Here is a 24,631-nt window from a genome sequence, read left to right as displayed (position 1 = left end):
ACTGACACTTGATGATGCTGTGATAGCAAGTTAGTAAAGTAAACATATGTCACATTGTTTAAAGGTTCATGCAACTCGTGTCTCTCTTTCATTGCATATTTATATTTTGTGCCATAAACAAGTCTAATGCAAAGGCCAATATTTGTAATGAAGCACGATAGCATCTCAGGAACTTTTTTTAGCAATATAAAACACAGTAGTAGATATCCCTGATATGTTTAGAAAAGAAATCGTATGTAAAATTGTGAACAATACGGTGAATGCATCATTCTAAGTGCCAAAGTTATTTTACTGACTCCTTCATAAATTTAACAATAGGACTACGTTGCTGTGGCCAAATAGTTTCAGTGCATCATTACATCATTCATGAGCCCAGTTAGAGCTATAATATTATTAAGTATGTTAATATGGTGTTAGTTAAAACTTGTTTCTCATTTGCTGTATTGTCCTCTAAAATGTATTTGACTTAATATCTATTTAAAAAGTGTTGTTAGTCCAATCATGCTGAGAAAACATCTGCTACTATTTTGTACATTTCTTTAGGTATACTCGTCTAACATCTCATATATACTTCTTTGTTTTCCAGAGTATCTACAAAAATGCCTGGTATTACTTAATGATAAACAAGTTTTATTACTCAGAGCTGGTAGTAGTTAGTAGGACTGCTATTACTAGCATAAAACCTGTAGCTCAGTATTCTGACCTAAAACTTAATAAGGCTTTGTAGAATCTCAACAATGTTGCATTATTTCAGCATTCCTAGAAACGGTCAACTGTCAAACTCAAGAACAAGATGTCCCTAGTACTTCGAAGTACCAACGCTGCAGATGAAACGATTTAATCCTAAAATCCTAATAGAGCGTTGCTGAACTTCAGTGTGCTATTAAGTCGAAAATAGACAATTGACTTTCATAGGTGCATTTATTATCAAGACAATGCAGCAACTTCATGAAAAACCTTAAAAAGATACAATCTAACAAACGGCTCAGTACGCTGAGGCATTAAAATAAAACAACCAACATGATAAAATACACAAACATTAAGGAATATGTGGACATCTATTATGATCAAATGAACCCTGTACGCAGGAACACTTAAAGCACAATAACTAAATGTTACAGAAAAAAGCACGCACTGAAATGTCACCAAATTTATGAAATTTCGTTTCCATATACATATTGTATGTACTGGTAATACCTTTTAAAAATTAAGAACAAACCACTTTAAAGTCAATCGCTCAAGTTGTGGTAACCATTCACTATTGATGCAAGTGTTACACATTAACAAAATAATGGAATGATAATTATAGTGCTCATGCAGTCAGATCTCATTACTGAATAACATAGATATAAATACTGTGTGTTATTTTCGTTTCAAACTGCACTATTTGAAGAATATGCAAAATAAAATGGTATAAATACAACATGAATGTGATATGACTGAAATGCTCGTGACCAGTTTGATCCAACAAAACAACAACCAATAGCGCTAAAATTTTAAATTGTAGTGTTTGCCACATGCGGTGTACAGTAGAGCATGAATTCCGTAATATCTACACATTTACCTGTTTTTAATCTCAGCGGCTACACGTTTGCTTGCTCTACCGCAGCATATACCTATGAACAATATAACGGCAAGAACTGCACCTATAACAGTCATGAAGTACCATCTCGATTCTGATGTAGACATATCTTCCCATATCTCTCTCAACGTTTCAGGAGGTGCCATCTGCATATATAAATAAGACCGATCAATTTAAGTAATCGATTAGCGCTAGTTGAAATGAGTTGTAGTTAATTCAACGATGGAAGGATGAGAGAAGCTGTTGTTCACAAATGTACTTAATTAATTCTGGGTATTTCTATGTCCTTCTGCAACTGAACATTTAATAGATTATACTGATATAAGTAAAAAGAGAAATAACAACTGAGACAAACGAAAGAAAAATGTATGTGCTATAGAGGAGTGCTAACAAATGTTCTTATATCAGTTTCTGTGACTGTATGATTATCTGCCATCAGAACATGGCTACCAAGGCTACCTGTAAAAAGTATGATTGGAAGATCTACCAAAACCACAGACCCACAACCATTTGACTGAGTGAACAAATCTAGCATCATCAAGAAACAAAATTCTAATGAGAAAGATGCAGTGCAGTAAGGTATTCAAAGTTAGAGACACCTGTCAAAATGAAAAGCTTGTTTACTCGAGTGGCTACCCACAACAATAGCAACAACAGAAGGAAGCCTCCGACAGTTTACTGAGCGCTAGATACTCCAATTACCTACAAACAACCTGACCTGCTTCGCCAGCAAGCAAGAAATCAAAGGCGCTGTGACAACGCCACGTTTATGCATTTGGTAAAAATGATTATAAAACAACTTTACATTGATCAAGAGTTATTTTCTCATAAACAACTTATATTGTTCTACTCGTTATGTCCGAGTAGAGCATATCAATGACAAATGCCGAGTAAAGTCATATACAGTCGCACCTTGTCATACGAGTGCCCCAACATACGCTAAATGGCCGAGTATGCGCGAAGCCGCTTTTAGTGCCCAGTATGCGACTGAGCATCGCTCAGGCTTTCTCGTCGAATAAGTTCACAAATGGTTTTAAAAAGGTTAGCTAAAAGTTATAGTGGAAGCGAAGCAAACTCGCCAGAAAAAGATGAAAAAATATGAAAACGAAGACAAAATTAGAAGTTTACTGTAAGATTAAAACTTATTTTTAGGTGTGTGTTTAGTAAGCTAAATTCATTCAAGTTACATTTTTGATGCATATTTTATGTTATGAATCAAGCACAAGAGTGTAGCTACAGAACGTGTTGCTGTCAAGTGTCTCACACTGCTGTTAGCCACTACATCTGTCTCGAAGGGAAGAACTCTATACAGCACTGAACAATAATGTTGCATTTTATAGCCGGTTGTAACCACAAAATAGATATTCGTTACGTTACTTTGTGAGGGTAGGTGGTGAATTACAACAATTACAACACATTTTTTCATTGTAATATCCTGTTTTAGGTGGTTTTTTTCATAGGATGTGAATGAATTGGTATTCAGTGACTTTTTAAGTAAAAAATAGTGCCTCGAGACACGAGTAGGTATGTTGACATACTGACATACGAGCTCAGTCCCAGAATGCATTAAGCTCGCTATGTCGAGGTATGACGGTATATTGTACAATGTAGTTCCATAACCGACTATCTACTTCATGCTATGAGCAGAGTTTATTGCCATGTTGTCAATTATTTTTGTATAAGGCTTGTGTAGAACTATTTAGGAAGGCCTATTTATCGCGAAAACAAAACTTACTACTACTATAATTGTGGGTTGTTACCACAGCACAACTTAAATCTATTAATGCATGCCACCGTCTATGAATCCAAGTAATATTATGTCATTACAGTGATATCGTAAAATTTTTATATTACCGGAATTTTTGTTTTAAACTTTTAATTGTATTAAACTTGCTTCAATAATAACACAAATTTCTTTATTTCATATTTGTTCTTTTAAAACTTCCATTTTAAGTACACTAAACAATGCCATGTTTTTACATGGCATTGTTTATACAACTGTGAAAATGAATTGTCGGCGCCGGTATACAAGCCAAGAGAGACTAATCTAAAATTAGTCTCGACATGAAACAAAATATACCATGAAACCTTTATTTGAACGCCACCTTTATTTGAATGTGACCTTTAATAGAAAGCCACTATAGAATCACAACGCCACCCTTTAATTGAACACCACCCTTAAATTGAATGCCACCTTTATTTGCCCGCCATTTTGGCATTTTTTCATCTTATCGAACGCATAATAGAACTTGATCAGTAGAACAGTGTCCACAAATTTAGAATCTTATGTCCGTTTTTGAATTCCAAAGCTTTAAGGTTTGTTTGCAACTTTAAAAACGACACCGTCAAAATACTAATAATAGCACCACACTACTAATATTTTGTAATCAAAGTAGTTTGTTGTTCAACTCGACCTGATACTTCAACGTATATGAAAGACACTTTAGAAGAAATGCTGAAGCCGATGAGATTAAAGTCGATTCGCTTGAAAAAGAGTAGAATATAGGCGATGCAAGCATCGCCTATTTGAATTCCACCTTCAATTAAATGCCACTGTAGGGGAAGTGTTGAAAAATAGAGAGCCATGGCATTCAAATAGGAGTTTTACAGCCAAAAGTAATTATAGGAAGATTCCTACATCACATCTCATTTAAAAGTGTGGAGATGATTGCACAACCACAAACAGCCAGATGATTGCACAACCACAAACTGCCAGATGATTGCCCAACCACAAACTGCCAGATGATTGCCCAACCACAAACTGCCAAAAAATTGCACAGCCACAAACTGTCAGATGATTGCTCAACCACAAACAATCAGATGATTGCTCAACCACGAACTGCCAGATAATTGCACAACCACAAACAGACAGATGATTGCACAACCACAAACAGACAGATGCTTGCACAACCACAAACAGTCAGATGATTGTACAACCACAAACTGCCAGATAATTGCACAACCACAAACAGACAGATAATTGCACAACTACAAACAGACAGATGATTGCACAACTACAAACAGACAGATGATTGCACAGCTTGCCACAGAATGGAGTGTAAGGAGCATAATACTCGGGCTGACAAGAAAGCCATTTACTTTCCGGCAAAACTTTCTACTTGCGATGTGGCTACAAATTTTTATTTCCGAAAACTTAAAATGAGTTGAATTGCTCACGCTGACAAAATGCCAGCCTATCGTGGACCAAAAAAACTAATCAAAATGGGATGAGAAAATTTACAATTTGGTGCTAGTGAAATATGATTATCATACACAGAGAACGGAAATAGAAAGTCAACAAAGAAGACACAAAACTTGCCGAAATTGTGCAAGACAGCTCAGGAGCTAATACAGGACATGGGAACAACAGTTTATAAATGTTCTTTACAATCCTAGCTTTTGCAGTAATAAAGAGCTGTATGAAGATAAAGTAAAAAGTTAAGTGATAAAGATATCAGTATAAAGATCGGAGTCACAATAAATAAAAACTAACTTAATCCCTCAACAGAGCTACACCCCATTACAGAGCTACACCCCATTACAGAGCTACACCCCTTAACAGAGCTACACAATCACCCGCATCATATAGAGAACAGTGGCGGATTTTCTGTACACTCAAGTTAATTCAATTCTCAAATTCATTTTCTGTCAAAAAATTATAGCTTTATTTGTTAGAAACTACAAGACATTTTAGAACTATTTTTCATTAAATTTGAGCTTAAATGAATGTCGAATCTAACATTTTGTTTATGCCATTCTCTGTTTACATGCCTTCAAATAACTATGAAAATCCGCCAATGTCAAGAGAACTGCAACCCGACATTTAAAGCCCAAAAGTGAATTTTTAACAATCGTGTGATGACACGCATTGAATAAGCAATGGCTAGAGAGATCTCATCCTTCCACCGTAGCACTACTTACAGATTTATCCCGCATCATCTGCACATTGACAGAAATATCACATTTGTTGACTATTCAACAGTTACAGATATTTGCGGGTATCAAAGTTTTTTTCCCTCGTTTCACAATATAAAATCATACGAAAAACAATTCCAGTTTTTGTAAAATTGGCAAGTTTCACATTCATCAACATATTTAGCTTCAATTATTTTAAAATTATTAGTTAATGTTGACGGCAAAGGAAAATAATTGGCATTCAACTCATAAAGCAAGCTACACAGTTAACTCCTAGAAAACAATACTCATATATTGCCTTATGCAGTTTTACCAGCTATTTGGCTATTTTACAGTTTTGAACTCAAAAATATATTCTGCCTTACCAAAAGTATAACTACTTCACAATTTTACACACTTCTATCTGTTATTTGCAGACAAAAGGACTTCCCACATAGACAATGTGAAAATGGAATTTCGACAGGGCGATTCAAAATGGGAAAGCTTTTTCCATTTTGAATACATTCCTATGATCAAACAGTGACAGTTTCAAATGCTTGTGTTATTTTTGGTATACTAACAAATTCTAGACAAAAAATGATCAAGAAAATGTCTCATCGAATTTTTAAGTTGTTGCTTTGTTAACATGCGAGGCATTTGAACACTGATTCTTCACTGTCAACCGGTCATCAAGGCTAATTGCTACTCATATTTATAGAACAAAACTACAATGATTACAACAGATGTACACGGTTAGTCACTCTATTACATCATGCCTATCACTTACTCAGTTGGAAAAAATGAAAAAATCATCACAAAGGCTGAATAAAAAATAACCAGTTACCTGCGCCGCATGCTCCCATAATTCCTTTCTTTGTTTTACCAGCTCTCTGCACTTTTTATTTTTTATTTGTCCCTTTGCGAAGACCATTAGCAAACAGGACATAACTACAATAAAATCAGTGTCGCAAGAACTACAATAAACAGCAAAGGGTATTGTATCTGTCTTGTTCATGATAGTTTACATTCAACCTCATATTTGCATCATCACCAATTCTCAATTACACTTTGTGGGACAGATGTGTTTAACTGAAAAGCACTTCAAAAGACTAAAAGACTATTACTGACTAGTCACGTGCTCCCCTTAACAATTTTCAACATTTCACACCCAAAGCTCAAAGTCACGAAATAAGAACAAATAAGTCCACAACTAATAATTGTGAGCTATTTTAGTTGATTTCGGTACAGAAACTACAAATACTCTCAAACTGATGCCAACAAGTGCATACAAAGTATGAAAAAAGTTTACAATAAATAAAGAATGGCAAATTAACTGTTCTGAGATGATTTTAAGCAAAGACGATTCCACGCCATGCTTGTAATCTTGCCATCATGTAAGCAACAGAAATATGATGCATACCAAGCTGTCTTACCTCTACCGCTGCCGGCCAAAACATTCTTGCACTCTGATTGGTCTATCTCCCGCTTGCACTCCTGATACAGCTCACCATCTGTCTGTATGTCCACCCGGTTCTCAGTAACCAATCTAAATACCTGAGAAAGGCAGCATAAAGTAACACAAGGCTCTAACAAACATAAAATAACCAATCAAATTTTGCAATGATGCCAAATGAAACGTAAAAAAATGCAAGGAGTTACTCATGAGCTGCATAATTGGAGTTGTCAACCCTATTTTACTAACCACATAGCTTCACCTACCTCTGCCTGACATGCTATATCTTGTTTAAGCTTTCCCTCAAACAATTTTTTCTTCAAGCACTCAACAATATGATGCTCTCCTTCACCAGATTTAGAGCACTGCACTATCTGCAAAACATCTCATATGTGTAACTGATACACGATACTCACACATGTGTAATTGATACACAATACTCACATGCGTGTAACTGATACACAATACTCACATACGTGTAACTGATACACAATACTCATACACGTGTAACTGATACACAATACTCACACATGTGTAACTGATACACAATACTCACATATGTGTAACTGATACGCAATACTCACACAGGTGTAACTGATACACAATACTCACATGTGTGTAACTGATACACAATACTCACATACGTGTAACTGATACGCAATACTCACACACGTGTAACTGATACACAATACTCACACACGTGTAACTGATACACAATACTCACACACGTGTAACTGATACACAATACTCACACACGTGTAACTGATACACAATATTGCATAGAACTTATGGTGCCCATTGATTCCAAGGCTAAATTGCACCAACTCACCTCTTTTTTACACTCATGTGTTAACTTATAGTCCATTTTGTAGTCTCTAGTTTGTACTTTGACCACCAGAAGGTGCATCTGATTGCTGCAGGATTTTGAGAGACCCTAAAATAGAGCAACAAGGGCTAGCCATGAGTGGTACCTGGTCATAGAATTACAATTGTCTAGCGTACTTGCCTCTGCGCTTAAAAGTGCTCGCAAATGTTAACTACGACGTACAGCGCACCCTCAGGATACGATTATCCTGATATACGATTTCATCGCCTTACGAAGTTGAACATGGTGAGGTTTTTACCTCATCACACGACTTTTATTTCAACCTACGAATTCAAAAAACTTTTCACCCAAGTTCAAATTTGGCAGTCGGTGTGCTTAATAGGTACGTCGAAATAACAAGACGCCAAAATGCTGTTTGCCGAAAACATTTTCACAACGTTTAGAAGAGACACGATGACCGACTTCTCTCAGGTCAGCATTTCGCTAGGGAAATCTTGTAAAAAGTACATAAGCAAGAGCAAATATTCATTTTTAGTGTTATCCTCCCTTTTACTATAAACCTTTAGTCAGCATACGTATATAACTACAAGTATCTTTATTAAATTCATTAACTATGGAATCTGAGACCGATACATATGTTGCAAGACGAAGGAAAAATGATTTCCTCTTCAACAAATTTGGAGGTCATAAATAAATAAAAAGAAGGCGCCCGTATTGTTAATATTGCCAAGGAATATGGTCGCAACCAATCAACAATTGCAATTATTATTAAAAACAAGAATTCCATTGAAGCAAGCGCAAGGAGGAGCTTACGACTGACGACTTGAAGGAGTTAGCGGCCGTGCATGGGATCAGCATTCAAGAGGAGCAGCCATTTACTGGTGACGAGAAATTAGGAGACAGAAAAATTTCAAGTGTTTAATTCACTGATGTGGACTGGTACATAAAACAATACTGTACAATGCATGTATAATGTATATCATTATTTATCTTCTTTGTGTGGCATGCTTTCCATATTTTATTCATTTCATTTTATGTCCTACTAAAGATAGTTGACGCATCCACATTACTTTTGTAGAACTTGCTAAAGCCCTGTCCTCTTGGTTATAAATACGTACAAACTTCTGTATGTATGGTTACATTGATTCTTGTGCACATTTCATACAAGACAAACTACTGTACAACCTTCTCTGAATCCTTTTTGTTAGTAGCTAGCTAGCAATTGTCTGCATTGCACCAGCATTAACAGTGCACCAGCAAGCATCATCCTCAACAAGTGATCAAGTAGGCTATCTTCTACACTGCACCAAGTTAGTTTGCTTTCTTAGAGCACTCTCTGCACCGGTAGGAAAGCTGTATCTGCCTGGCCATTTCTGCTTTTCAGGACCCAAAAGTGGTAAACTTTTTCTTTTAAAACCAGTAGAAAAATTGGACAGGATAAGACGCCTTTTAGCCTGCTAAAAAAATTCTATTTCATTACGTATTGAATTTATTTTCAAGTGTACAGTAACATAATTAGCATTGATATGTCTTTGCCTCGTCTCTGCTTTATTCGCTACATGTACCAGCTCAAATCACGTTACTCCAAAGGTATGCACGTACTGTATAGTAAATAAAATTTCATTTTTCTCTTCGATGACCATTAAATGGTCAAGTGTGCGAGAGGCTGCTTTCGAGAACTGCATCACTCAGCCTTTCTTGTCGAATTGGGTTGAAAAAAGTTTTAACCAGACACGCTAAATGTTATATTGAAAGCGCAGACAGAAACTGATAAGTGATAAAATTTTGGTGATACAAAGTTGAAATTCAGTAAAATAGTTAAAAATACATACTAAAACTTAGCTTTAAGTATGTGTTTAGTAAGCTAAACTTATTTGAAGTTAATTCAACGTTTATGTTATACGTACGTCTTGAAGGTAAGAACTTCTTACTGTACGTACTGCTTTGGTACACACATTATAATGTTGCATTTTATTGCAGATCATAACCATTAAAATACACTAAATACAATACAGTTACTGTACGTAACTATAATTAACATACTATTTTGTTACTAATTTTCAATATGTACACATTTTTATAAAATTTTGACGATTTTTACCAGGGGATGTTTGCATTGTATAATTACAATGGTCTCTATACCCCTACATACGAATTTTTCACAATACGATGCCAACCCTGGAACGGATCAACATCTTATCCTGAGGGTGCACTGTGGTATCAATAGCTAGAGCTGTCATACTATATCAATAGCTAGAGTTGTCATACTATATCAATAGCTAGAGTTGTCATACTATATCAATAGCTAGAGTTGTCATACCATATCAATAGCTAGAGTTGTCATACTATATTAATAGCTAGAGTTGTCATACCATATCAATAGCTAGAGTTGTCATACTATATCAATAGCTAGAGTTGTCATACATTATCAATAGCTAGAGTTGTCATACTATATCAATAGCTAGAGTTGTCATACTATATCAATAGCTAGAGTTGTCATACTATATCAATAGCTAGAGTTGTCATACTATATCAATAGCTAGAGTTGTCATACTATATCAATAGCTAGAGTTGTCATACTATATCAATAGCTAGAGTTGTCATACTATATCAATAGCTAGAGTTGTCATACATTATCAATAGCTAGAGTTGTCATACTATTTCAATAGCTAGAGTTGTCATACTATATCAATAGCTAGAGTTGTCATACTATATCAATAGCTAGAGTTGTCATACTATATCAATAGCTAGAGTTGTCATACTATATCAATAGCTAGAGTTGTCATACTATATCAATAGCTAGAGTTGTCATACTATATCAATAGCTAGAGTTGTCATACTATATCAATAGCTAGATTTACCTAATTTAAACAAGTTCTTCAATAACCAAATACATGTTTTTCAACCATGTTGTCCATGTTCAATTTGATTTGTGTCAAACTAAGTTACATAGATGCATTTTTATAGATCGAATGGAAGGCTGCAATACCAATAGTGACACATACTATATGTATACAGTAAGTAGTAACATATACTATATGTATATGGTAAGTAGTGACATATATTATATGTATACAGTAAGTAGTAACATATACCATATGTATACGGTAAGTAGTGACATATACTATATGTATACGGTAAGTGGTAACATATACTATATGTATATGGTAAGTAGTAACATATACTATATGTATACGATAAGTAGTAACATATACCATATGTATACGGTAAGTGGTAACATATGCAGTACTGTTACATGCATGTGACGTGTATTGGCAACATAAAATAATGTTGTGTAAGAATAATGAAATGATAGAAACACAGACTAGGATTAATGGTACATACGCTACGCTCTCCTTTAAGATATTCAAGTTTGAGACAGCCAATAACAGCACCATGTAGACTTTCATCATCATCATGCCCTTTGTTCAATTCTTTGTGACAAAATTCGTCAATGTCGGTCTTGCAAGGGTTATAGAGAGCAGGATTAAGTCTTATGTCTGTAAATAGAAATAGATACCGGTATGTAAAATATGGGTATGTCTTATGGGTAAGTCTATGCACGGGTTGAAAATAATAGGGTAAAGTCATCTATTAGTAGCAAATGGGATAAATAGAACCGGGATTGTATGACATCTGTAAAATGAAGGTGTCTTTTACACTAGTGGGTAGAATATGAATAAATTATATATTTATACTACAGAGGGTTGCTAAAAAAGTTTGGTATTGGTGATATACAATTGCCACCTAAACAGAATATAAAAGTAAAATACGAGCGTGGTGAATAGAATACATGGACAGCTGAGACAGCTGAGCACCAGTGCAAGAAAGGAATATAAAATAGTGGAGTTTAGCGAAAGTGTTTTTCAATAACATATAGTGTCCACTAATATTACTACAATTAATACTTAGTTAATTAAAATGCGCCAATCAACAGTTGAAAAATAAAAATTTTCCATACCAATTCAATCATATTCTTGCTTTTTCAAAAGACAATTCGGCATATTGTGAAGCCAAATTAGAATCAAGCAAGACTAGCTTAGAACATTCCGGACATATGAGATGGAAAGTCAAATTAAATGTGTGATCAGAGACCATTGAGTCGATCGGCTGTCATGTGGTTGGACTCTACAGTTGTTATATTTGTACTCAACACTTCACGTTAGTGTCTCGCAGTAGCAATTTAAGCCTATATTAGCTTGAGACTTCCCGTCTATATTAGCTTGAAACTTCCAGTCTATATTAGCTTGAGACTTCCCGTCTACATTAGCTTGAGACTTCCCGTCTATACTAGCTTGAGACTTCCCATCTATATTAGCTTGAGACTTCCCGTCTATATTAGCTTGGGACTTCCCGTCTATATTAGCTGGAGACTTCCCGTCTATATTAGCTGAAGACTTCCCATCTATATCAGCTGGAGACTTCCCGTCTATATTAGCTTGAGACTTCCCGTCTATATTAGCTGGAGACTTCTCGTCTATATTAGCTGGAGACTTCCCGTCTATATTAGCTGGAGACTTCCCGTCTATATTAGCTTGAGACTTCCCGTCTATATTAGCTTGAAACTTCCAGTCTATATTAGCTTGAAACTTCCCGTCTATATTAGCTTGAGACTTCCTGTCTATATTAGCTTGAGACTTCCCGTCTATATTAGCTGGAGACTTCCCGTCTATATTAGCTTGAGACTTCCCGTCTATATTAGCTGGAGACTTCCCGTCTATATTAGCTTGAGACTTCCCGTCTATATTAGCTTGAGACTTCCCGTCTATATTAGCTTGAGACTTCCAGTCTATATTAGCTTGAGACTTCCCGTCTATATTAACTTGAGACTTCCCGTCTATACTAGCTTGAGACTTCCCGTCTATACTAGCTTGAGACTTCTCGTCTATATTAGCTTGAGACTTCCCGTCTATATTAGCTTGGGACTTCCCGTCTATATTAGCTTGAGACTTCCCGTCTATATTAACTTGAGACTTCCCGTCTATATTAACTTGAGACTTCCCGTCTATACTAGCTTGAGACTTCCCGTCTATACTAGCTTGGGACTTCCCGTCGATACTAGCTTGAGACTTCTTGTCTATATTAGCTTGAGACTTCCCGTCTATATTAGCTTGGGACTTCCCGTCTATACTAGCTTGAGACTTCTCGTCTATATTAACTTGAGACTTCCCGTCTATACTAGCTTGGGACTTCCCGTCTATATTAGCTTGAGACTTCCCGTCTATATTAGCTTGAGACTTCCCGTCTATATTAACTTGAGACTTCCCGTCTATACTAGCTTGAGACTTCCCGTCTATACTAGCTTGGGACTTCCCGTCTATACTAGCTTGAGACTTCTCGTCTATATTAGCTTGAGACTTCCCGTCTATATTAGCTTGGGACTTCCCGTCTATATTAACTTGAGACTTCCCGTCTATACTAGCTTGAGACTTCCCGTCTATACTAGCTTGGGACTTCCCGTCTATACTAGCTTGAGACTTCTCGTCTATATTAGCTTGAGACTTCCCGTCTATATTAACTTGAGACTTCCCGTCTATACTAGCTTGAGACTTCCCGTCTATACTAGCTTGAGACTTCTCGTCTATATTAGCTTGGGACTTCCCGTCTATACTAGCTTGAGACTTCTCGTCTATATTAGCTTGAGACTTCTCGTCTATATTAACTTGAAACTTCCCGTCTATATTAGCTTGGGACTTCCCATCTATATCAGCTGGAGACTTCCCGTCTATATTAGCTTGAGACTTCCCGTCTATATTAGCTGGAGACTTCCCGTCTATATTAGCTGGAGACTTCCCGTCTATATTAGCTTGAGACTTCCCGTCTATATTAGCTGGAGACTTCCCGTCTACATTAGCTTGAGACTTCCCGTCTACATTAGCTTGAGACTTCCCGTCTACATTAGCTTGAGACTTCCCGTCTATATTAACTTGAGACTTCCTGTCTATACTAGCTTGAGACTTCCCGTCTATACTAGCTTGAGACTTCTCGTCTATATTAGCTTGAGACTTCCCGTCTATATTAGCTTGGGACTTCCCGTCTATATTAGCTTGAGACTTCCCGTCTATATTAACTTGAGACTTCCCGTCTATATTAACTTGAGACTTCCCGTCTATACTAGCTTGAGACTTCCCGTCTATACTAGCTTGGGACTTCCCGTCTATACTAGCTTGAGACTTCTCGTCTATATTAGCTTGAGACTTCCCGTCTATATTAGCTTGGGACTTCCCGTCTATATTAGCTTGAGACTTCCCGTCTATATTAACTTGAGACTTCCCGTCTATATTAACTTGAGACTTCCCGTCTATACTAGCTTGGGACTTCCCGTCTATACTAGCTTGAGACTTCCCGTCTATATTAGCTTGGGACTTCCCGTCTATATTAGCTGAAGACTTCCCGTCTATATTAGCTTGAGACTTCCCGTCTATACTAGCTTGGGACTTCCCGTCTATACTAGCTTGAGACTTCCCGTCTATATTAGCTTGAAACTTCCCGTCTATATTAGCTGGAGACTTCCCGTCTATATTAACTTGAGACTTCCCGTCTATACTAGCTTGAGACTTCCCGTCTATACTAGCTTGGGACTTCCCGTCTATACTAGCTTGAGACTTCTCGTCTATATTAGCTTGAGACTTCCCGTCTATATTAGCTTGGGACTTCCCGTCTATATTAGCTTGAGACTTCCCGTCTATATTAACTTGAGACTTCCTGTCTATATTAACTTGAGACTTCTTGTCTATACTAGCTTGGGACTTCCCGTCTATACTAGCTTGAGACTTCCCGTCTATATTAGCTTGGGACTTCCTGTCTATATTAGCTTGAGACTTCCCGTCTATACTAGCTTGAGACTTCTCGTCTATATTAGCTTGAGACTTCTCGTCTATATTAACTTGAAACTTCCCGTCTATATTAGCTTGGGACTTCCCGTCTATATTAGCTGGAGACTTCCCATCTATATTAGCTGGAGACTTCCCATCTATATTAGCTGGAGACTTCCCATCTATATCAGCTGGAGACTTCCCGTCTATATTAGCTTGAGACTTCTCGTCTATATTAGCTTGAGACTTTCCGTCTATATTAGCTTGAGACTTCCCGTCTATATTAGCTTGAGACTTCCCGTCTATATTAGCTTGGGACTTCCCGTCTATATTAGCTGGAGACTTCCCATCTATATTAGCTGGAGACTTCCCATCTATATCAGCTGGAGACTTCCCGTCTATATTAGCTTGAGACTTCCCGTCTATATTAGCTGGAGACTTCCCGTCTATATTAGCTGGAGACTTCCCGTCTATATTAGCTTGAGACTTCCCGTCTATATTAGCTGGAGACTTCCCGTCTACATTAGCTTGAGACTTCCCGTCTACATTAGCTTGAGACTTCCCGTCTACATTAGCTTGAGACTTCCCGTCTATACTAGCTTGGGACTTCCCGTCTATATTAGCTTGAGACTTCCCGTCTATATTAGCTTGAGACATCTCGTCTATATTAACTTGAGACTTCCCGTCTATATTAGCTTGAGACTTCCCGTCTATATTAGCTTGAGACTTCCCGTCTATATTAGCTTGAGACATCTCGTCTATATTAACTTGAGACTTCCCGTCTATATTAGCTTGAGACTTCCCGTCTATATTAGCTTGAGACTTCCCGTCTATATTAGCTTGAGACTTCCCGTCTATATTAGCTTGAGACTTCCCGTCTACATTAGCTTGAGACTTCCCGTCTATATTAGCTTGAGACTTCCCATCTATATTAGCTTGAGATGTCCCGTCTATATTAGCTTGAGACTTCCTGTCTATATTAGCTTGAGACTTCCTGTCTATATCAGCTTGAGACTTCCCATCGTGAGCTTTTCTGTGATGGTAATACAATCAGACAGAGCCCTTGCACGTATCACTTTATATAGAAATACTTAAAGGTTGACTTGCAACAAAATTCACATTACCGTTATTTGATATGAAAAGATTCACCATGTCTTACTCTGTTGTGTTGTAGGTGCAAAATATGTGCAAAGGCGATTACAAGCTCTTAAAAGTTAAAAAGCGAACAGAAAATGGCAGCCACACGAGACCGCCGTAGTTTGGATTCACTTTCCAAAACGGCTCAAATGTGATGTAGTTGTGAGAGATGGTTTTTGTTTACACCTTCTTGCAACCTTATTCGTCGAAATATTTTCACAAATATTCTTCACGCATTCAATAAAACTATGTCTATTGTTCTTACGCGTCTGTTTTATCATCATTGTAATGCTGTCACTTTTAGCACTGATATCTTATAACTTACTGTAAAAAATCAAACTTTTTAACTTCAGCTCGAAGGAGTACATATCATTGTCTGATAATCATGACGAGCTTGTTGGTCACCTGTGATAATCGAAAAGTGCTGCAAAAATTATTTGCGAAGTATTGAGTCACATGATCAGAGAACGACTTGACGATTGAATAATGCCGAAACAAAACTGTAAAGTAGCGAGCATCTATATTTGATACAGGGTCTGTTTGTCATAAACTAGTACTACGATAAGTTTTATATTGAGCTTTGTATTGGCCTTTTAATTCACGTGAGAACATACGTTACAAGACGATAATCAAATTTCAAGGCTACGTCATCGAAATAAAGAGATTCCAATAAACGGCCGATTTTCGTTTTTGAGCTTTAAAGAGCTTGTAATCACATTTCCACACATTTGGCACTTACAACACAACAGAGTAAGACATGGTGAATCTTTTGATACCAAATAACTGTAATGTGAATTTTGTTGCAAGTCAACCTTTAAGGTAAATTCTTTTCTTTACCATATTACAAACTTGAGAAATTGCCCATAGGCGATAGCTAATCCCATTCGGAACTTTTTCCAACCTATAATTGCAGTGCCTGTCTGCGTAAATGACAATTTAAAATAAATAGTTTGCAGGTAGTCAAACTATACAAGTGTGTGCATTTCTTGCAACCATAGAGGTAACCAGAGTCAATATTGTGTCCAGTTTATATTTTACAAATTACTCTGCTTTCTTATTTAACTGTGCGGCTTGGAAAAGTTGTTTGACGCGGTATTTGAATCAATAAAATCACACAAAGATATAAAATAACATTCTTCTATTTGCTGGGAAAAACGAATGTAATTTGTATGCTGATAGCCCTGCTACTAAAGTTTAAGTAACAATGTTCTTAAGCTTTGTTACACTTTCAACATTTTTAGCCAATTCTTGATTGTAGCGAAAAATATAGACAGACGTAGGGCAAAGCATGGTGCAAACAAGATGTAGTAGTCTGGTAGAAAAGACCAAAACCTCATACATGGAGAAAAAATAACTAACAAAAGAGTGGTTAACTAGTAAGCGCTATAAGAAGGATCGTTCAATGACTCGTAACTACAACACTTACAATTAGTCAGTAGTGGGAGACATACAGTACGCGCTAGAGGCTAAAAGAGAGAAACCACAATGCAATTCGTTGATTACCAGAGCTAATACAGTAGTTCCATATTACTCTTTGCAATTACTAACATATATAGACACTGCTGTCACACAGAACACCTGTAAACACTCTTGCTCTTTCAATGTTGCTCATACATAGAAAAGCAAATCCTTGAGATTGGGATCCAACTGTAGTGGTAATGATACACTTATATAAAGAATCATTGTATAAGAATCATTGCCCATGTAGATAAATATCACATGCCCCATGTCATCAGTTTCCATCATACAAATATTTTATGTTTCTGTAATGCAAGACTTGTAAGAATCTGGGTGTTATTAATATTGGTAAGGCAAGCTAAACATAATCAATTTTATTATCAATGTTAAATGTACCAGCCTAACATAACGTCAGCCTATGCAACAGGTTTTGTCTCCTTATAACAGCAATTTTTGTACTCCTTATTTCACCCAGTTACTTTGGGGAACTAGTCCACTACTAGTTATGGCTTATCTAACTAGTTCTCTACTGGCGGATAACCTCGCAGTTGTTCGATCAACTTCCAGCTTCAGAGGAAAGAGTGCAAGAGAACATCTTGAGTTAACTTATCATTCATTCGAGCGGATGAGCAGATAATAACTAATGTAGTCGCAGCAGTTTAATCACTATGAGAAGGCAAACCTAATATTTTAATCGACGCAGACAACAACAAGCTAAACGGAAGACCAAGGCTCAAGACAATAAAAGATAAAAAACAAACCTTGGTTGTCCTCTTCCTCTTCTTCATCTAAAGCTCTCTTGCATGCCTTTGATGCTTGTTCGTAATTTTCATCGAGGCAATCGAGCAACTGGTCTGGGTCATCCATGTGGTTCGCACAGTATTGCTACAACACGAGCCGACAAGTAAAGTGACACAAGGAAAAGAAGATAACTCATAGCGTGAATATGGATATGTGACAAGAGATCAACTTCAAATCAGAAAGGAAATAAAACATGAAATAGATCAAGACCAAGTTTATCAGTTCCTGAACTAGTATGAAGTTATAGGAGCTGTCTACTGTATAAAGCATCTCTGAACTAGTATGAAGTTATAGGAGCTGTCTACTGTATAAAGCATCTCTGATTTTTATGGTTGAGACCGATAAACCCTTTGTGCTCCGAGCCAGCGAAATGCAGCGACAAGACAGTTTGTTAGACCAACCTTGATCTCGATTTTGCACTGCCTGAAAATGGTGGATGACACTCCAGCCAGTGCATTCTGTAGTTTGACAACCTTGAAGACATACTTTGCACATTGTGGCTGCAGTTGCTCAGGGTCTACAGAGCGAATGCAGTTGAGATAGAGGTCAGTCGAATCCTAAAAACAAACAAATTCTGATCTACAAATTGAATTATTTGAAGAACAGCCATGAATTATTATCAGTAAATACTCTGGTGTTTATTGACAAGTAAGCAAAGGGAGCTAATCCCCTCTAACAGGTCTCACCAGCTCTAACAGAGTGGTGGGTCTAGCAGGTGCGGGTAGCGAGTGCTACCAGTCGCTAGCAGAGAGACATATTGCCTCTCTGTCATCCAGTAGTTTATATTAGCTCCTGTCTTACCTCATCTCGGCCCTTATTTTTAACACGAGAGCAGTGTTTCTTCATGTCAACATCACACTTGGATTTGAAGCCAGGATCTATTTGAATTGTGTCCTCGAGGGCGAGGAACTCCACTTTTAACTGAGCGCGACATGCCTTAGAGACTCTTTGTTTGGCGTCGAGCAGTGTGTCATTTCTTATCACTGTGCTCAAGCAGTAGACCGCCTCCGATCTAGCGGAATGACAGCATACATCATCATAGCATACAAAACATCAGCTGTTGTTCATCTTTTATAGTAATAAAAAACAGCACAACAACAATACTATGCAACTTTGCACACAGAAAAGAGAACTATAAAAACTTGCAAAGGTAGAAGAGGTCTGGGAACCACTGTCCTTTTTAGTTATCTGATCAACCCTATTATTGAAAACTTCTGGAAACAGTCGAGTAATGTTTGTAGTATATCATTTAATATGTTTCCATGCTTTGAATGGATTCAGAGTTACTTCCACTCCGAATTTCAGAAATGGTGGTAAAACCCGAACGAATACATTTGACACCACTTCGCTATGCTAAATTTGTGTGACGGAATTCGCTGTGGGTGTATTATTCGACATCATAGAAACGCTCACTGCTGATGAATCTGAATCAATAACACTCGACTAGGCTTTCTTTTGTGCAGGTAAAAAATTTAGCACACTCCAGGCCTGAACCACGTGGGTCGCTGCTATGAAAACGTTATACCGCTACTCACTACTGTTTCTGTTAGACTTTTTTGCCATTACATTAACATGACGAGGATGACTAAGTATTTAGTGCAACTGGTTTGGTTGACTATGCATGCATTGAAGAGTGACCATGGCCTGAAAGCGAGTTTACTATAACATGTTTTGTTTTGAGAAATACATCGCGCATTTTGGAAAGGTCTATAGTGCAAATCCGAATATGTGAAACAGTAGGATGCGATTTCATCTACAGCGGACAACTCCTAACCCATTTGAAGTAAAAACGCAGTGATTAAAAGGTTTCGGACAATATCACATCATATCACACCATATCACATTACCATATCCAACACATAAATTCTTATCAAGCTAATGTAACTCACTTAGACTTGACGCCTTTACAGAAAGCCTGGAAATCATGATTGCAAGCCTCTCTAAACTTATGGCTAAATTTGAAATCCTGCATGTTGATAATCTGGTGATGCTCGATTCCAATGAAGCACTTGTGGTCTATATCCTTGTCGAACTTGTGCTCGAGAAGACATTCAAATACCTCCCCCTGATCAATGTCTCCCTCTTCCACTCCATCCAACACATCCTGAATTTACAAACTTGAGTAGACAAAGAAACGCAAGCTAAAGCAAAAACAACGTCCAAAAGGTTAGATTATTAACAAGAGAAATTGCAACACATAGAAAAAATAGAAAATTTACATCCATATTATTACAACTTCATGTATCTTCTATCTACATGTACATATATATATAAATCTCAAACTCCGGGTGTGTATCTTCTATCTACATGTACATACATATATAAATCTCAAACTCCGGGTGTGTATCTGTGTGTAGTTTAGTTTTTCCGGCTATAGCTATTAAAATATTGGAATGCGGAATCCGTATCGCAGAAGATTTGATCTTGGAACCTTCCGCTCACCACTTCAATCCCTTACCAAATAAGCCACGCGAGCTTGATGGGTTCTTTGGGCAATATGGGTCGCTATGTGGGTGAAAATATTATGGGGTGCTATTATTAGTATTATGCTGTTACGTTATGCTGTTATTAGTAAGAGCAGGAGATAACTAGCTTACTCAAATTAGCCATAAGCAATGTACCAGGCTAATGGCAAGTGGCATTGTTTATAAGCTGAGTTTATAAATGTGGCATAGCTATCACCGTTTATAAGCTGATTTTTAACACCTGTGCAATGCAATACCGGACATTCCGCTAGTATATATATAAATCTAAGTGTTTGTTGGTCCGTCTCCTTATGTCCAGTAACAGCGATAAAGTTATAGGAGCAAAGAACTGGCACCGGAATTGAACTCGAAAACATCACTTTTGTGGACAGACGTGCTAACCACTACGCAACACGCATACTTGCCATACTCTGAAATAATGGTTACTACTAGCATGCTTTAAGATCGTGACTGCGCGCGAGATCAGACGCGTAACAATTGCAAGTACAATTAATAAATAAGAAATAAACAAATACCTTCTTTCAAAGGTTCGAATGGCAAAAGTTGTATATTTTGATTAAAAATAAAATTTCTGTGCAAAAACCTATTTATTACCTGTGCAATGTCTGACATTTAGTAGTCATTTTATAATAGCAGATTAACCAATTGAACTACAAGCTTTTGAAACAAGCGCAATAAAAACCTGGTAAAAATTGGTGCAATGGATGGACTGCCATATATGGGGAACAAAGACCATGTTGGAGTTATCAACTCTTACAGATTGACTTTGTACTCATAAAGGCTTGCACAAACTGTATCGTAGTATATCGTAGTAATCCTACACTACATCAGTTATCGTCTGTGATAACAGTGTTCATACTATTACAAACTCATTTGCATTTACGTCGTTTACATCAGCGATTACTCAGTGACAGTGTTTTCATTATACAACGCCATCGCTATGAAATACTAGTTCGTAGCGACTATCATCAAGAGGAATATAGATCAAACAATCCACGCCCAAGTGGTGCAATATATATAGACTGTCACGGATGCATGGCGAAATACTGAGAATGTTTACTAGTTGTGTAATGTTTCCTGACATATCTGCGTTGACAAAGTGATGCCATCGGTCTACGGTGCACAAGTCAGCTAATAGTTGCTGAGAAGACAACCCTAACATATCGCCATACAGTGTGTACCAGCTTCTAAAACCCTTTCAATGGCTTTAAAATATATATTTTCAATAGTTATTAATTTTTGTCCTGCAACTATGTATTGCAAAAAATTTTGCACTTATGATTTCAAGAATAACCATATGTAATGATCTCACATTTAATTAGCTAGCTAGCTCGATAGCTAATTAACCAACAGAGGGTAGCTATGTGATAGCTGAGTACAACAAGAGGGCGGCTATGTGATAGCTGAGTACAACAAGAGGGCGGCTATGTAATAGCTGAGTACAACAAGAGGGCAGCTATGTGATAGCTGAGTACAACAAGAGGGCGGCTATGTGATAGCTGAGTACAACAAGAGGGCGGCTATGTGATAGCTGAGTACAAGAGGGCGGCTATGTGATAGCTGAGTACAACAAGAGGGCGGCTATGTGATAGCTGAGCACAACAAGAGGGCGGCTATGTGATAGCTGAGTACAACAAGAGGGCGGCTATGTGATAGCTGAGCACAACAAGAGGGCGGCCATGTGATAGCTGAGTACAACAAGAGGGCGGCTATGTGATAGCTGAGTACAACAAGAGGGCGGCTATGTGATAGCTGAGTACAACAAGAGGGCGGCTATGTGATAGCTAAGTACAACAATAGGGCGGCTATGTGATAGTTATGTACCAGGTAAGTAAAAAATTGTCTATAATTTATAGAAGGATCATGTGGCAGCTCAGAACATGATTGAAAGGTCATCTAGGGTCATTAAGAATGCATTAGGAAATGTTGTGTGTGTAAACTGTGATAGGCCAGTGATGTGCAAAAAAGACAAACAACAACTGCGTTGGAAGAAAACATACCCGAAATGCTAAACTGCGTTGAAAAATACCCCCAGCGATGAAACGCACTAAAAGACAACACCCCACAGCGCTGAATTGTGTCGGAAGAAAACGTACCCTACAATGCTTTTGTATAGTTGGTTCACAGGCCTGCATGAGTATCGTGTCCAGCTGGTAGTCTGAATCTTGGTCCATAATATAATCTTCTACCATCTCTCGACATCCAGGAACATTTGGATCCTTACTTTCTGGTATCTCATCAACATGTTCTTCTAGACAAGCCAGTTCCTACAGTGTAAAGAATGATGCCTCAATCCAGCAGTCACTGAGGGTTTTTAGATGTATGGAAACTAAATGATGAATAGCAAAACTCAGATATCAAATAAACCAAAGCTTCCAAAACGCCATCAAAATAAAAAGGGAGCAAAGTTGAGGGCATCCATTGCATGTTGGCCTTTTGATTAATCAAGACCGTAAACTGGTTCTTAGCATGACATAGTGCCCAAGACTAAAAACTGACAAGGTAAAATACATGACCTTTATACCCTTCATAACCAAACAACCTTTCTTGGTCTATAGTTGAACTAAAACACAAGTACGTGCTCCTACGTCTCTGACCAGTACCCTGACTGATCACCCGGTGACAACTAACGATATCAAAAGTAGAGTAAAAATGATGACTCACTTCTCCATGCTCAGCCTCTTTGCACATAGTGGTTAGCGTGTTCAGACACGCTTCCTCTAGCTCTGGGTTCAGGTCAATACTGACAGCCCTCTCGTGAACACAACGTAGTATCTCAGTCACGCACTTCTTATCAACCTACAGAAGCAGCGAGGCAATATAGCATGACATGTGACAGCATAGAATGTTGAGACAGCAGAGAGAGCTAATGGGTAAATCGGAGATGAAACAGCAGCTACCGACAGCATGAAATGTCGGCTGCCAACCACTGGTTCACGCAGGCAAGGTATCACTATTCATACTCCACTTGCCTCCCCCTAATCTTCTTAAAGCTGATTGGCACAATCATTACACCGGCAAAGGCGAGAAACTTACCGCATGTTCCAAGTTATCTCCTTTAAACTGTCTACGAACTAGTGAATAGAGCTGGGCAAACACAAGGCCATCTGATGGAGGACCCTGCTCATTCTTGGCTAGATGCCGGTCAAGATTATAGTTCTATAAAGATAAGGGTATATGCAGATCTTACATATCTGAATGACAGAAAGCGCTGAGCAACAGGAGTTACCTACAGCTGTCAGCGCTGCTTTTGAACATTGCACGTCCTGCAGGTGTTTATAAACAGTCTAATGGGGCCTGTTATTCTACTATACTGCCCTGAGCAAGCGAAACGATCTATTTGACAATTTTTCAAATTTTACTTTTTTGTGGTTATATGTAAGTTAGGTTGAGATCTAACGTGTCCCAAAATTTCATACTTCTGAGACCACCAGAAATAACGCTTTTCACTATGTGCAAAACGCCATAACCACATTTACTACACATGGAGTGGTAATCAAAACGCCCATCTGCAAATAGGGCGTTTTGATTGACCTTAATATACACAAAACTGGGCATCATGAGCAGCATTGTGTAATAATATAGTAGATAAACAATGGGAAGCAAAACTGGAGCAGATATATTTTGTTGTTTCTAAGGCAGCTTCTACACACTAGTGCACTTCTAAGTCCTCATTCCTATCGGTATATTTTTATCATAATATATTTATTATGAGCAGACAACCTCTAAGTGACAAGTCTAGATCCTTGCAACAACATCGATGAACATGCTGACCACCACGGTAAGATGATACATGTAGGTGACAATGACACAAGCCTGATAAATTCTGAATCTGAGATTTGATGAGAAGTTTGTTTCAGTTACATGTACATAGAAAGATTTTGCTTTCTTGAAATACTGAAATTATTGCAGTCAATTATTTTCAATAAAACTATTTGATTATATTAAAAGCATTATTTTACTTACTCCTTTCATTTCATATTTCAGATTTGAGTGAGACTTTGATCGTTGACCATCTCTTAATTTTTTAGCGGAAGGTTACTAAATGGCTTTAATCCTTGTGTTGACTGGATTAGTCACAAGAATTGCAACATTTATCCTTTTGCTGACTGTATTAATAATCAGAATTGCAACTTGTAATCTTTTAATAATCCAGTCATCCAAGCAAACTAACAATGA

At 37.5% G+C, this 24,631-nt stretch overlaps 1 protein-coding gene across 3 annotated transcripts in view; it reads right to left on the bottom strand.

Annotated features, from left to right (window-relative positions):
- Positions 1-86: 86 nt before the first annotated feature.
- The window catches only part of LOC137389528 (Golgi apparatus protein 1-like), a 42,784-nt gene continuing 18,239 nt past the window's right edge, over positions 87-24,631 (bottom strand). The window contains exons 12-26 of one of the 3 annotated variants that reach the window (XM_068075560.1): positions 23,489-23,611; positions 23,117-23,251; positions 22,549-22,719; positions 19,856-20,070; positions 18,768-18,978; positions 18,368-18,523; positions 17,927-18,050; positions 11,101-11,255; positions 7,759-7,863; positions 7,196-7,303; positions 6,910-7,030; positions 6,321-6,424; positions 5,504-5,521; positions 1,565-1,728; positions 87-591 (exon numbers count right to left, since the gene is read on the bottom strand). In XM_068075560.1, the coding sequence (XP_067931661.1) occupies positions 540-591; positions 1,565-1,728; positions 5,504-5,521; positions 6,321-6,424; positions 6,910-7,030; positions 7,196-7,303; positions 7,759-7,863; positions 11,101-11,255; positions 17,927-18,050; positions 18,368-18,523; positions 18,768-18,978; positions 19,856-20,070; positions 22,549-22,719; positions 23,117-23,251; positions 23,489-23,611 (1,962 nt within the window). In that variant the 3' untranslated portion in view covers positions 87-539. Of the gene's footprint in view, positions 592-902; positions 1,729-5,503; positions 5,522-6,320; positions 6,425-6,909; positions 7,031-7,195; positions 7,304-7,758; positions 7,864-11,100; positions 11,256-17,926; positions 18,051-18,367; positions 18,524-18,767; positions 18,979-19,855; positions 20,071-22,548; positions 22,720-23,116; positions 23,252-23,488; positions 23,612-24,631 lie in introns of those variants that run through there. The other 2 variants (XM_068075561.1, XM_068075562.1) reach the window with 2 other exon arrangements.

This window comes from Watersipora subatra, chromosome 3 (assembly GCF_963576615.1).
Source record: "Watersipora subatra chromosome 3, tzWatSuba1.1, whole genome shotgun sequence".
NCBI lineage: Eukaryota > Metazoa > Bryozoa > Gymnolaemata > Cheilostomatida > Watersiporidae > Watersipora > Watersipora subatra.
Note: the sequence above shows the minus strand (reverse complement) of the source record. Positions and strands in the feature narration are given on the sequence as shown.